Source organism: Typopeltis vanoorti, chromosome 14, assembly GCF_054136105.1.
Source record: "Typopeltis vanoorti isolate ZY-2024b chromosome 14, IOZ_Tvanoo_1.0, whole genome shotgun sequence".
Classification (NCBI taxonomy): Eukaryota; Metazoa; Arthropoda; class Arachnida; order Uropygi; family Thelyphonidae; genus Typopeltis; species Typopeltis vanoorti.
Genome location: NC_143562.1, coordinates 67724068 through 67739515, shown reverse-complemented (window position 1 = coordinate 67739515; position 15448 = coordinate 67724068). Strand labels below are relative to the sequence as shown.

At 34.6% G+C, this 15448-nt stretch overlaps 1 protein-coding gene across 2 annotated transcripts in view; it reads right to left on the bottom strand.

Moving 5' to 3' along the window:
- Positions 1-249: 249 nt before the first annotated feature.
- LOC150099564 (cytochrome P450 4C1-like) overlaps positions 250-15448 on the bottom strand; it is a 31187-nt gene continuing 15988 nt past the window's right edge. For both annotated transcript variants that reach the window (XM_090404493.1, XM_090404494.1), the window contains exons 4-11: positions 14856-15046; positions 13348-13417; positions 12384-12510; positions 10994-11191; positions 8780-8953; positions 4605-4671; positions 4286-4465; positions 250-550 (exon numbers count right to left, since the gene is read on the bottom strand). In XM_090404493.1, the coding sequence (XP_090260619.1) occupies positions 387-550; positions 4286-4465; positions 4605-4671; positions 8780-8953; positions 10994-11191; positions 12384-12510; positions 13348-13417; positions 14856-15046 (1171 nt within the window). In that variant the 3' untranslated portion in view covers positions 250-386. The remainder of the gene's footprint in view (positions 551-4285; positions 4466-4604; positions 4672-8779; positions 8954-10993; positions 11192-12383; positions 12511-13347; positions 13418-14855; positions 15047-15448) is intronic.

The window sequence follows — 15448 nt, the reverse complement described above, 5'->3', positions numbered from 1 at the left end:
GTGTGTGTGTGTGTGTGTGTGTGTGTGTGTGTGTGTGTGTGTGTGTGTGTGTTCTGGAATATTTAAAAACATTAAGCCGTCCAATGATCTTATTAATTTACAATTTAAAAACATGAAGTTTAGAAATCATTTAAGTACACATTAATTACAATATACTTTAAACATACTGAAACAGCAAACAAACAAACAAAAACAGAACTGTTCTCTCTCTCTCTCTCTCAGAGTAGACAAAAAATCGAAATCCCCCAATACAAATTCATATATCAGAAAACTATTCTAGATGTTTTACTTCAGTTCGACGCTGAAAATTATTCATAATTTACACATGAAAAATTATAAGTAGATTTCTGCAGGAGGGCAACTCTTCAATCCTTGTTCTGTAGGAGTCAACTGATTCGTTCCTGGAATTGAACTCTCAATGGTGTATTATTACGTAAGATTAGTTCCATGAGAACATGCATTTGGTCTCTTTGGTCAAGAGAATGAAGGTTATAGCGACGGAGAATATTAGCAACAACCGTTTTTTCTTCCATCATGGCAAACTTCTGGCCTATAGAAAGATAAGAAATGTAAATTAGGTGATGACTGAAATTTTGAAATGGATAACACTTAACAGCTGTTTGATTCGTCGTTGTTAAAGTGACTTATGAAAATAAGATTAAGTGGACCATTTCTGTTAGAAAAGTTCCGCTTGTTCTACAGTTATGGTCGAAACTTTGTTGCTGATTTATGGAGTTTATGCAAAAATTTTACTAAATAAGTAGGAACAAATTGTTTACATTTTAAATTTTAGATATATTTTAGAAACAGAAAATAAAAAAATGACAAATATCATTATCATCCTACGGTTTCAGCGCAATTCGTCCAATCAAAATCGCGTCCATTCCCTCGATTACTTTTCTCGAATAAGATTGGACGAAATGTCCTACTGGACGAGAAAAGTGATCTAGGGAATGGACGAGATTTTGATTGGACGAATTGCCCTGAAATCGTAGGATTCAGGGCAATTTCAAGCCTCTTTCGTCCAATTGAAAATAATTGTACGAAATGGCCTGAAAGCATCTGGGTTTGAGGTTATTCGTCCAATCCTATTTGTCTAATTCTTCATATTAGTTCAAGGAGTTATAAGTAATCATTAATAATAGTCAATTGACGTTAAAAATTTTTTTGTAATTTATCCTTAAAATTTGGCAGTGCTGAATATGGCATAAATTTTGATGATGACAGGGTTTATCTACAAAATTATTGTTATCATTTTCACTCTTATAACAAGAAGAAGACCAGACATTATTGGCGATGCGAGGTTCGTGACAGTTGCAATGCTAGGTGCATCAACACTGTCAGTTTAGACAACATCGTGGTGTACAAAGACGGCAAGGACGATTACCAACATGAATCAGGCGTGGACGGAGAGGTTAGGAAAGTTAAAAATAATCTAAAGAGAAGGACGCAAGACAATGTGCATGGTCCACCCTCACACGTGAGGGTGGACAAGTTCAGAAAGATGAAGTATTACCTATGTTGCCGGAGAGGAATAGATTACGGAGGCAAGTCAACAGATGGCAGTACACTGCGAGGCCTCGTACTCCCGCAAGTTTGGTTGGCGTTGAGATACCGGAAGAATATCAACTAACGTGAAATCATGACAGATTTCTTTTTTTATGATTCTGGTATACAGCACGAGAATCGTGTTCTTGTTTTTTTCCACAACAGAGAACCTAAGATTACTTGGAGCGAGTGACATTATCTTCTCCGATTTCATAGTAAACAACTGAGAAATAATTTGCTCAGTTGTTTACTATGCATGGAATATTTCGAGAGCATGTCATGCCTCAGGTGTACGCTCTAACTCACGCAAAAACTGAGACTACATATCGCTCAATATACCAGCATGTTGCCAACACTGCAAAACAAGCAGGAATTATTGTGAATCCACGTACTGTTATGATGGATTTCGAGCTGGCGAATACGAATGCTGCACGGGAGATATTTCTTAATACAAATATAAAAACTTGTCTATTTAACTTTTCTCATGCCGTGTGGGTCTGTCACAGCAGTATAAAGTTGCAAGAAGTCCTGTACGTGAAGAAGCATCAATGCTGTTCGGCTTGCCATTCGAGCCGATCGACGACGTACTCGAGGTATTTGACTACATTGCAGAGAGTGTTTCAGAAGCCCTGGAAGGAATGATACAGTATGTTCAACGTGTTTACATTAGAGGGCGTCGAGCTCGAGGGCGTAGGGGAGATTAAAAACCCTCGCTTTCCACCCGAGGTATGGAATGTCCATGATTTAGTCATCAATGGGACACAGAGAACCAACAATTCTGTAGAAGGTTGGCATAACAAATTCCTAAAGTCAATGGTGGTTTACCATCCATCACTTTGGAGGTTCGTCGATTCTCTGAAGGAAGAACAGAAGCAGAATGAACAAGATATAACGCGCCTTCCTGGAGGTCAAAGAAACATTAGGACTCCTGTGAATAGCCTGTACCTACGTAACCAAGAACGCGTTTTCTCCCTAGTACAGCAATATCCTCAGTACAAGGCTGAAAACAGACTAAACACGTACCTGTGGTCAATCACTTATCGTATGAAGGTGAACCCAGCCGGGGAAGTCAATGAGGAAGACTAAATTCTTCAAACACCGCAGATTTAAAAATCCATTATCTTGTTTTCACATACTGTTTCACATCAATTTTCGAATTAATTCTGTTGTTTCATTATTTGATTTGTTATAATTAAATGCTCACATACATATCTTGTAGAAATTAAAACAAGTGGCTCAGAATTACTCTGGCGTTTTCATTCAGAAAAAATCTAGGTTGGACATAGTGATATATAAGACAGTGGTATATAGGACAAATTGAGATTGCACAAAATGTCCTATGGGACAAATTGAGATTGCACAAAATGTCCTATGGGACAAATTGAGATTGCACAAAATGTCCGACCGGACGAGTGTTCCCTTGGACAAACTTATAAAAGGACAAAAAATCTTGGACCATCTGCCCTCAAACCCATCCTACTATTACAAAAATACAAATGCGAGTAAGTTTAGAAAGAATACCAAGCAGAAAGAATGGATTTAAATTTGAGGGCAAGAAACTGAGTGGAACACCACGGTAAAGATGGAGAGACCAGATAAGATCTAGAACAAAAAACTGGAATCGGCTCATGAAGGAATAATTTTGGAGAATAGAAAGAAAGGGAGAGATTTGATTCGACTGATCTGATAGTTCCTGTTGGAACAATTGTTGCTAAAGAAAAGAAGAAGAATAAAATTTGAAGTAGCTGAAACTTGTGAAATAGCAACTGAGAGAGTGTCGTGCATGAATGTCCGCTTTTACCATGTTTGTTTAACTTTTGGCTGGAAGAATTAGCAAACTAGTAACTTAGAAGTGGAAAGAAATTAACTGGAAATAGGTTTAAAAATTCAGGCTTGTTGATCACAGACAAGTTAAATTAGGAAGAAACGAACGATCAAACACGGAATAAATATTGGTGGTCTACTATATACGTGATGTATAGTAAAATACGCATCTGTTAAAAGAAGTTATCAAAGTATACAGCTTAATGGTGCTCCTCACAGTCCTTTATGGTTCAGAGATTTGGGTTATTGAACAGAATTGAAAGTTTATGAAAAAAAGTGTTTTACGAAAATATATAAAACAACTAGGATCTTAAACTAATCAGATCAGAAAAATATTACGCTGCAATATTTCAATAATGGCAAAAATCAACAAAACAAATTTACAGGGAAACGGAGTGTATAGAATGTCTACTAAAAGGTTTCCTGAAATTCATCAAAACGGAAGAGCTAAAAGGAAATGTATAGAAAACATCAAGAATATAAGTGGTTCATAGCAACCTTCCCCCGCCTTAGGCGAATGAGGAGGATTTCTGTTGAGAATATATTGGAGACTAATATTAATTCACCATCACTAAGAGATCTGTTCTCCAAGACAGATCTCTCAGTGAAGGAGCGAGTTCATCTTGCTTTAATTTTCAAGCATAAAGGGTAAACACCAGTGAAAATCTGACGTATGGAACTGCGACTACTCCTGCAGAAGGAGTGATTGAGGGGAGAGATATCTGAAGAACAAAATGTTTCATCAAGACGTTCTTTTGAATATCTTTCATTCAAGATATTCAATAAAATGTCTGAAAATAGCGCAAATACGACTTAATATTTATTTTAATATTAATTATGAAATTTATAGTGTTTTGCACCAAGAGAAATAGGACTCTGAGAAGCCCTGAACTTGCAGTGAGAGGATACTTACCGATGCAGTTTCTTGGTCCAGCAGAAAATGGAACGTATGCATATGGATTGCGTCCTACACAGTTTTCAGGAAGAAACCGATCCGGATCGAACATTTCTGGATTTTTAAACACTTCTGGGTCGCGATGTAGAGCGAAGATAAGTAGCATGAAGTTGGTACCCTTTGGTACATTGTACCCAGCTGAAAAAATTAATATTCATTGGATATTTATACCACACATACGTCATAGCTAAATATATTTAAAATCCATCTCTTTATCAAGATCAACGATTCGTGAAATATATCAACAATTATTAGTTGTTAATAAAATATTGTTCACCTATCTTTGTGTCTTCACAAAGCTGCCGTCCTATTACAGGCACTGAAGGATATAATCTTTGAGACTCCTGCACAGTAAAAGAATTATTAGTGGATACGTCACTTAAAATGCATGTTTAAAAACATACTTATAGATTCACATTAATCAACCGTCTCCTGAATTATTTGAATTATTCTGTGCTAGTATTGAGCAGTTAACATCTCTTAACGTCACTGCACGTGGTGCCATCTATACGCAGTTCGGTTCATCTTGTTCAATGTTCTGTAACAATCAATTAATAATGTGTGTTTGCGCATCTACTGCAGATATTGTAAAATAAGATTTAGCATATGTTATTATTAATAGAAATAAAACTGATTACATGGCACATGAAACATTCTGTGTAACCGCTTGTATATCTGTAATAATTTTATATTATTTTTCTAGTAACAAATTTGGTCATACCATAAATTCGTATAATGTTCTATCCATTGGTCTCTTGTGTTATAGGAATTTGTGCTACATCTCTCTCTCTCTCTCTCTCTCTCTCTCTCTCTCCATTATTTAATTCCCTTAATATCGAATAGGATATTTCTGATCTTTCAAATATATATTCCACTTTTATTAATACACTTTTCCCATGAATCTGTATGAATTTTCTTTGCTGTGCTTTCAATTACACACTGTTATTGCTGTCACATATTTGCTGTTCTTTTTTTAAAGAATTATCTGCATTATAACAGTTTTTCTTTAGCGTTTCTATAGCTTCTTCTTTTCAAAATTTAAATCCGTTTTCTTTCTAATATTTTCTTTTTCTTTTCAATTACTAAAGTTGTTCCTTCTTTGTATATACAGGGTAGCCATGATTAAACTACCCTATTCAGAGTCTTATAATAGCTCGATCTATCCAACAGAATGTCACTAAATTTGGTGATAAGACTAATCAAGACATGGTAAGAAGGATTCCATAAAAAAGTCGCTGATAGGGGGGAATATAGTGCTTTACAATGTAAAAAAATAAAACTCTCGAAGAACGGCTGCATTGCAGTCATTAACATAGAATAAGTTTACAAGTAACGCGCGATAAGATGAAGTTGAGGCGCACGACTATTAATACGAATGTATTTGTGAAGTTTCCTCTTTACTTTATACTCTAATGATGCCGAAAAAACAGGTGTTCAACTTCATTTTATGCAAATTTTCCGCTTCCTGGGCAAAAACAACCCCATAATATTCCCCTGTCAGCGACTTTTGGAACTAATATTTTTTTCGCGGAATCCTTCCCATGTCTTGATAAATCTCCCTACCAGTTGTTAGATCGAACTACATAAGTCTCTGAATATAGAAGTTTAATTACGACCATCCTGCACTTGATTAATATTGACATCCCAGAAGTATATTGTTAATCATAATTGACATAAAATTCTAACAGTTTCAATGAATGGTATGAATCATTTCTTAAACGAGAAATTAGTTTATGATTAGTAATGATATCATCAATTATATTCTCATTCTCCTAACATTCCATGCATATCTGCACCTTTTTTTTTTAAATCGTTCCACGATTTAAAAAAAAAAAGGTGCAGATATGCATGGAATGTTAGCCAGTCAGAGATAATTAGCTCAAGACTATCACTGATTTTAAGTGGCATCCGATGAATAGATGGCTAACAACTGCCGCCATTTCGTGGTCCCTAACCCTAATACATTATGTTACTGTCTAAAATATTGTAAGTTCTATGATCGATTTTCTTGAGTTTATGAGACAACACCCCGACTTCCAGGGAGAAAATTCCGGCTTACTGGTGTCAAAGAGCGACTAACTCTGTAGCCGGTCGATGAAAAGCGATAAAGTTCCTTTAGTACCATTGGTAGAGCCGGGTTCCTTCTTGTAAGGTTGGTCATAGGGCTAAGAACACTGTCCTGTAAAAACTAACTTGTAAAGAAAGTCAAAAGGGAAATTAACCGGACGGACTTCACGGAAACGACCTGGTCAACAGAAAAAGGATTATGAATATTCGTTTGGAAGCGGGAATGTTTTGAGCCTTAGCAGAATAGGATCATTGAGGAGAGTGTGTGAAAAACTACAGATATAAAGTGAGAATCACAGCATTGCAGGAGGTTCGATGGAAAGGAAGTGGCATATTTGATACTAGAACATACTATTTTTTTACAGTGGAGGGGATCAAAAAGCCTGTGGTACGGCATTCTGGTTGATAAAAAATTGAAACACTTGGTTCTTGATTTTAGAGCGGTTAATGAACGGCTTTGTGTACTGTGAATAAAGTTACATGTGCACATGCATGAACCCGAGGACTCTTGTGAAGAAGACAAGGTGAGCTTCTATGAATCATTGAAGAGGATATATGATCAGTCCAAAACATGACATTAAAATGGTTCTAGGAGGCATGAATAGGAAAGGAAGAGACCTTCCGATCAACAATTGGAAGAGATGGTGCACATGAAGGAAGTAATGAAAATGGCACGAGACTGATTTTGAGAGTGGCAAAAATATGATCATATGTACAACCCGTTTTCCACATAAAAAAGTACATAAAGTTACCTTGAGATCGACAGATGGAATAACGGAAAATCAGATAGATCATGTGATGATTGATAGACGACATGCAACAGAATCGTTGATGTAAGACTTCCTTTCTTGCAGTATGTAATGTTTGTAATGTAATGTAACTCAGCTTGTCCTGTATATTTGTATATGCTCCAGATGACGATCTTAATATGAAGATCGAAACGTCGGGAAATTAAAAGAGTTTTTTATAACACGGCTATAAAGTCCATAATTTCTAAAATGAAGGTTGATGTAAGACGTTTTAGAGGAGCGGAGATTGTAATACGGGTCATTACTTGTTAAGAATGAAATATAAACAAAGAATAAAAATTAATAAGGATGTGTAGAGGAATGAGAACACCAAGATACGACGTGAAAAAATTAAAAGATAGAAAAATCAGACAAAATATCTTGAAAGATTGAGAGAAGAAATAAATGAAGAGAAAGAAGACGAATATGTCAATGATATGACTATAGATAAAAAAAATAGGAAAGGATTAAGAATAAAATTACCAAAGTGGCTGAAGACGTTTTCTGGGATTTAAAAACAAGATAAACGAAATGAATGGTAGGATTTGGAATGTAGAATGTAGAAAATTATTTATGAGGGAATTCCAAATCCCATTCAAATTGATAAGATTAGTTAAAATGACACTCACACTAGAGTTCAGGATAGCCAAAGGATTACGACAAGGAAACCAACTATCAACAATTCTTTTCAACCTATGCTTTGAAAGGGTAATATAAAATGTAATTATAAACAGAGGTGGAACTATTATAAATAGACGTCTACAGCTTTTAGCTTTTTCAGATGATGTGGACTGTATTTGAAAGGATTGAGAGAAACTTCAGTGGTTATAGACAAATGAGGGAGGAGGCAACAAAAAATGAGACTACAAACAAACGAAACTAAAACCAAATACTTAATTGTTGCCAGAGATGAAAATTTGGAAACATGGAAAGTTTCACTGTAGATGAAGAAACCTTCGAACGAGTACAGCAGTTCAAATATTTGGGTCCAGTAATAACAGAAAGTAATGATGTGTTGGTTGAAATTACTAATAGAATATCTGCAGCAAATAGAGCGTATTATAGTATTCAAGGTGAGAAGACTGAGGTGAGTAGGACATGTTCAGCGAATAAGGGATGACTGAGCAGTGAAAAAGGTCTTCGTGTTTGGATGGGGCGGATCTAGACCCCAGAGGACTACCAAAAGGAGATGGCTTGACGATGTGGAGGATGATTTGAATAAATTGAGAGTAAGGAATTGGAGGAGGAACAAAGTACAGAATCGTGAAGAATAGAAGGCTATCCTGGGACAGACCCAGGTCCTAATGGTATTGTAATGCCAAGAAGTAGTAGTAGTCCACTGGAATCTAACTTACAACTCTTTCTTCGGGAGACCTAGCGCTTAGGAGCGCAAAGGCCACTTCCACTGAACTACACGGGCTTTCTTTTAAAATTAGTACTAATTAATTTCATTTATTAATAATATCAAAAATTACTTTAATCATGCTTATTCAGGCATGTTTCGTTTTATATATCTATATTGTGAATCTGAAATATTTAGTTACGTAGTGAAATGCGTAGTTTATTAAAAAAATTATCAGCAATAAAAGAAACTTACCTTTAGGACGCATTCCAGGTACTTCATTTGTCTCAAGTCATCGGAAGTTATCGACCTTTCAACGTCGTCGCCGAAGATATCGTCCAGTTCCTCTTGCACTTTCTTTTGTATCTCAGGTAGAAGTCCAATATTGTAAAGAGCCCAACTGATACCCATAGCAGTGGTGTCGTGACCCTAAAACACACAATGTTTTAGTCTGGGTTAAAGACGGTATAAAATCAGTAAAATTCTGTTAAAGTCATTTAACTTCTTATCTAGCACAGTGGTCTCCAAACTTTTTTGATCGCATACCCCCAAGACGGAAAAAATAAATAGCGCGTACCCCCAATTGATTGAGCAAAAATCTATTGTAATAAGTATTATAACGAGGAAATATGCCTTGTATCATCATCATATAATAATTAAAAACGCTAGATATTTTTACATATTATTTTTATTATTAACAGCTTACAAACATATTTATTACAATATTTAATGTGAACAATGGCCTTGCATTTCTTTCATAATTTTTGACATTCTGGTTTGATGGCTTCTGATACTGAGATACGTTGCTTCGTTAAATTATCTGCAATGATTTCTATACGTCTACCAATAGTGCTTGCTGATAAGGGAATACATTTTAGTTTATCTGCATATTCTTTTCCATGGATTATTTCTACCATTTTTATGGCGGTTGGGAGTACAAGGGTTTCCCCAATGGTGTATGGCTTTTGGTCTTTTGCAGTTAAGAATGCAATCTCAAGAAATGCCTTCAAATATTTATCGTTAATTTTAGTGAATTTTTTTAAGTTGTTGGATTGAGAATTACATGTCTTCAAACATCGTTCAAAGAATTGCAAAGATTTGTGTTCATGTTCAGGATGTTTAGTTTTTTAGTGTCTTATTAATACTGATAGTTTCATGCTTCCATTACATAGCGTCTCATGACACAATACACATGTAGGACGAGGTTCATTGTTGACTATCGTTGATGTAAATCCCCATTTCAAGTAGGATTCTTGATAATTTCGAGCTTTCTTGGGCAAGGTTTATTATTAAGTTTCAGATTAATGTTTTTATCACTTAATTTGACTGATAAAGAACTTGTTTGAATAGAAGAATCAATCTTATCTTTTCCTTGTTGTTCGTCTGATGTAGAAGTACTATCATAATTATCTTCAATTCGCGGTTTCTTTGGAAGAAATTTTTTTAACCATTTATCCATTTCGTGAGGGTTAATTTGTAAAATTTAAATATAATTCATTTACTATTGATAATATCAAACACATTTTAAAAAATGTAAGCAATTTTGATAATATTAATTCACTATTTCTAGTGTAAACGTAAAAGTAAGCACAAAAAGGCGCTGGAATTGCACAGAAACAATATATACTAAAAAATCGTTAAACTTACTACTAATAGTCAAATAATTAATCAACACTAGGATGCTCTACAAACAATGGCAATGATAAGAAGTAAGAGATTTATTCCCTAGTTCTAAAAAACATGACAGCTTGGCCACGGACGATTATGTGTGCAAAGTCGCCCAATGTGCGCTACTCGCAAATTTAAGTTTACAGGATCTTTATAACGTCTTTGTCTATATTAGATATATGTTTAATTGATGAAAGAAAGTAATATTCTTTATCTTTAATTAATTACTTAATTTTTGTCCTATCAATATAAAACTTTTTTGACGTACCCCCACGTATCGACTCGTGTACCCCCTAGGGTACGCGTACCACACTTTGGAGACCACTGATCTAGCAAACAATACAAATGACAATACATTGAAATAAGTTTGGAATAGCGATATATTTTAGAGAAACTTGCACACATCTTTATTTGTGCTAAGTCAGTGATTTCAGTAAAATGTTTTTAGCATCAGTTTAATCTTCGCTGTGAACTTCTGATTGTTCTACATCCAACTATCAAGATTTCGTCATCACCTTTCTGAGCATTGTTTGGTCCGTCGGTGTTAGCTCCGTGTGCTTGTCTTGGGTCAAGATAGCACTCTGACATTTTCATCAGCTGATAATGTCGCAAACAAATTACGCCACTCATAAGGCATCCAATGATGAAACCTCATTCGAAGTCTACATGTTATTCACAGTATACAAATATCCAGTTGAGTCTATGATGTATATGTTGTAGTACGGTATTATATTTCATAATGAAATATTAAAGAAAGTGTTTAAATATTATAAGACAGGAAAAGTACATACATTTACTTACTTCAAACATGAAAGTATCCACTTCCTCTCTTATATCTTCTTCAGTGAGGTCTCCATTGCGCAAGTGACTTTCAAGAAGTAGGTCAAGAAAAGCTTGTCTTTTTTTTATGAAACCAATCTGAGTCTCGACGGTGCTGTCTGGGATCTTTTCTCCGGCCTTCATTTTATCAAGCAGAGCTTTTTTCTTTTCTTTTATCACCTATAATTTATTTAAAACGTATGTATTTTGTTCTGTCTGGATTATTGCACATCAACATCTTTGAAAACAATAATGAGTTTAGTTTCAGTAGAATGACTGTCGATTATGTCAATTGAATGAGTCATCTCTTAATGCTGCGATACATTTCGATTATATATGCGAATTGTAACCTGGACGAGCTGTTTCACTTACGTTACATATATGATTATCCAAACTTCTGCACTGTACTATGAAAATTAGACTAAAAAAACACCAAGGTTATAGAAGAAAAAATTCCTGTTACCTCTATATGAGATTGGCTAATTCCTGCGTCCTTCTACTGAAAAAGCACATCAGAAAAAATTGCTTCTAGCAAGACAGAATCGAACTCAGGACTTCTTCCAACTTCGCTATGGAGATGCTATTATTCATTCACTAACAATTTAGAAATTATTCAGTACTAATCTCAATTCTTCATCAAGAAAAGTTTATCTTCTACGAGTACATATAATTTCTCATAGATTTTTCCTTCAACACCAAAAGAACTAAGAGAGTAAATAACACTGAATAATAGTTCCCCATTTGGCCCCATTGCAACTAGGATTTCGTTTGGATTTTCATTCTAATATCGGTTACGCTTTGAAAATTTGCCTTTTTTTCTCTAGTATAATAAGCTTCTACTATAAGAAGTGAAATATTAAATTTATAAAACGAACAACGCCATCATATCATATAATTATTTAAAATTGCAGAAGTGTCTAGGTTTGGTGTTGTTACCAATTTAACCGCCATGAAATTAATGTATTTTTTTCAGACTATTTAAACAACGTCTTAATTATAATTGAAGTAAAAGAAAAATTAACAGCAGGGAAATAACATATACGAGGTTCAACATATTGTTCTAAACTGATGCTAAAGAAGCTTACAGAATGAGATCAATGCAGTTAAGGTTAGCAGAGTAGATAATGTCTCTGATTTTCCACCAAACAAACTGTGTGGATTCGCATTCCACTGTAGCATAGATGTTTGTGAATGTCTTTAGACGATACTTTCCATCGCTTTGCTCAGTGTAAAACCGCCACTGATTATTGGAGGGCCAGAAAAAGCTTGAGAAAAGCACCTTGTTATGTTCCTGAAATATCAATAAAAAAAGGTGTATTTAGTTCTGTGGATCACCCAATTTTTATTCATAGGTCCAGCAAGAGATGCTTACCTGCATGGTGAAGTTATGCAACACACTCAAATTCTTTAAATATTTCTGTCCACCAGGCAAGTGATTCCATAAAAATGCATTCCAAAGCCATGGTCTCGTCAATCTGTGCATAAACATCTGTCCAGCACTGCAAGAAAAATAAACTTAGTAGTAGCCAAGTGATATCTAAATTGTCAATGTTAGGGCATTGTTTAGTAAAGCATAATTCTGAAGTAATTACTTTGAAGTGGTGATAAACGAAATAATTATAACAAGACGGTAGCAAGGAATTTTTTGGTTTGATATAAAATCAGATATAAAACAACGATGCATATTATCTCCACTTCTATTCATCATCTATATGGATCCCATTACAAAAAAAAAATAGCATCAAGCCTGATATTAGAATCGGAGGTGTTACGCTTAGCTCTTTGTTTTATGCAGATGATGTTGCACTCCTAAACACATCCAGTGCGAGTCTCCAGGTTTCTCTAACTACGAGGTTGAATAACAGCTGTAAAAAATCTGGCATTAAAATCAGAAATAAAAATACCAAATAGACAGGGACATAGCAAGATTCAGCTACATTCTTAATGGAGACTCTGTAGAACAAGTAAAATATTTCAACTATTTAGGTTAAGTTAAAACAGAAAGCAGAAGATGAAACAGAATATTAAGTTAAAACAGAAAAATTGAAACAGAAATTAAAAAAACGCACGCAAAAAAATAAAAATTCGCGTATAGTTTAGGTATATATATAAAAATATTTTCGTGTATGAAATCCCAAATACATAAGCGTCTTGTGGATAATTCTATCGTTTGATTCCATTATCTATAAGAACTTTGATAGTCACTAATAAAATAATATTTTACATTTTATTAGTGGCTACCAATGTACACCGACCTTGCCTTCTTGGTAACATTACTAACAATAGCCAACGTTACTATTTCTTCTTAAACAAAAAAGATGCAACATATCACTTACTCGTAAACTGCTCTTACATATTCTGAGTCGCTATTCTCCTGGGCACCCACATTCACCCCCATTGCTGTTTCTGAAAAACAAAAGTAATTAAAATAATAAAAAAAACATCAATTTATATTTTGTAAATTATGTCTGTAATATGGAGACATCTAAAACCAGGAATTTAAACAATCGAAGGATATCGCACTACTAAATGGTTGCATAAATCCTTGCTTACATATTATTAATATATATAAATGCACTGAACAAACAAATTGAAAATCTTGTTTGTCTTGAAGAAAAAGAGTCAGACTAATTAACATCTCCACATACTTCCCATATGAGTCTAAAACCTTTCATGACACCCTTTCTTTTTCAGGAGCAAATTAAAGTGTGGACATCCTAACTGAATTTCCATGCGGCCCCATATATGACATAAATATGTGCAAGCTTACTTGCAATGTATCCTATATAAAATTCTGGGATTACCTAGGTTCCTCCTGTATTCATTGCACTTAGACATTTAAGATGGAAATCAATATTCTGTTACGGTTTCTTTATTTTGGACAGTGCACGATACCGAAATAGATATTTCTATGCATTTATATAATGTGGGTTCTCCTCGAAGTCTCGCTTAATTCATTATCAGCTGTGTAATACACAAATTTCTTTTTAAATGTAAATATCTTTGTGCATCTTCCTTGGAAGTTCTAAGCACGCAGCTCGAATTCTATGATTTCAGTTTGTGTTTAGATAAGATCATTCACCTCTGATTTTGATTATCAAATGAGGTATACGCATAATTGAAGGCTGTAAATGTGAAGCCGGTTTAAAAGAACTTGATGTGTACTTTCAGGTCCATCAACAGAGTTGTTCTCATTCACAGTACTCTCCGTGAATGAAGTTTAAAAATTTGCAACATGCTAGCTGGAAATGATGGTCTTTAAATACAAAGATATGTTTCAAACTATGTCCCGGAGAATGTTGACTGTTGGTGAGTATTACCTGGACAGCGAATTGACTCAATGTTAGCATAATCTGCTGATGTCTGTCCAAGAAAATGCGTTTTCTTGGGCACACTGCGGTGTGGTGAAGAAGATTCGAGATATCAGTTTTGTATTCAGGACATTTATAAGAATCGTATAAAGATTCTTCACGTACTAGACCTAATTTGAACCCATGTCGTTTTAACCGAAGGACATGATCGGTACTGCTTAGAGGTAAACTTTAATATGAGTACTATGCAGTATAAGTATTACTAGTATTATTGCAGTAATAAGTATTACTAGTATTATTACTTTTATACATTAGTATTATACTGTCAATGAGTCTCCTGGTAATGTCCCTGTAACTGAGACGAAATATTGGAAGAATTAAATATTATTTTTAATCCTCTGCTAGTGCTTTTTCATTCCATTAAACTTTCAAAATGAAATGAAATTATCAAAATGCGTGAAATAAATAAAATCAGAATAATTCAGAATTTAACCATACATCTCTAAATAACACACGCATAAAAAATAGCTTACCACATATTACATCCAGAGTACACATAGTAACAAAAGGCACAACATCGACATATTTCTTGTCGGTTACTTCTTTTAACTTCTTCGCGAATATCATGGACTGCTCATTGAATACTTGAAGAAAATCCTCAAGAATCCTGAAGTGAAACGATGGAGTCAACAGCTTCCTTCTTTTTCTCCACTTATCGCCAGTACTGTAAGAGTAGTAATGTTTTAGTATTAAAAGCAAATAATGACTACAATAATTACTTTTCAAATCACAGTCACCCCAATCACCCGCGTATAAGACTGGCTAATTCACCTTAGTAAAGGAGAGTTAGCCGCATAAAAGTACTTCACATTCTAGACAGGATCCAAATCCAAATTTTTCGAAACAAATGGAATCGTCTGATTATTTGGATGTAACAGGCCAATAGGTTTAAAGGAAAATGGGATTGAATATCTCAGTGTAAATTATGCAATTGCTATTGATATAGCCAAGAATTAAATAGTATTATTGATATAATTTAGTATTGTATTACATGAATATTAGTAGCCTATATGATGCTTGAGTATTCTGAGTAGCCTATGATGCACTTCGAATACTATGTGCATGC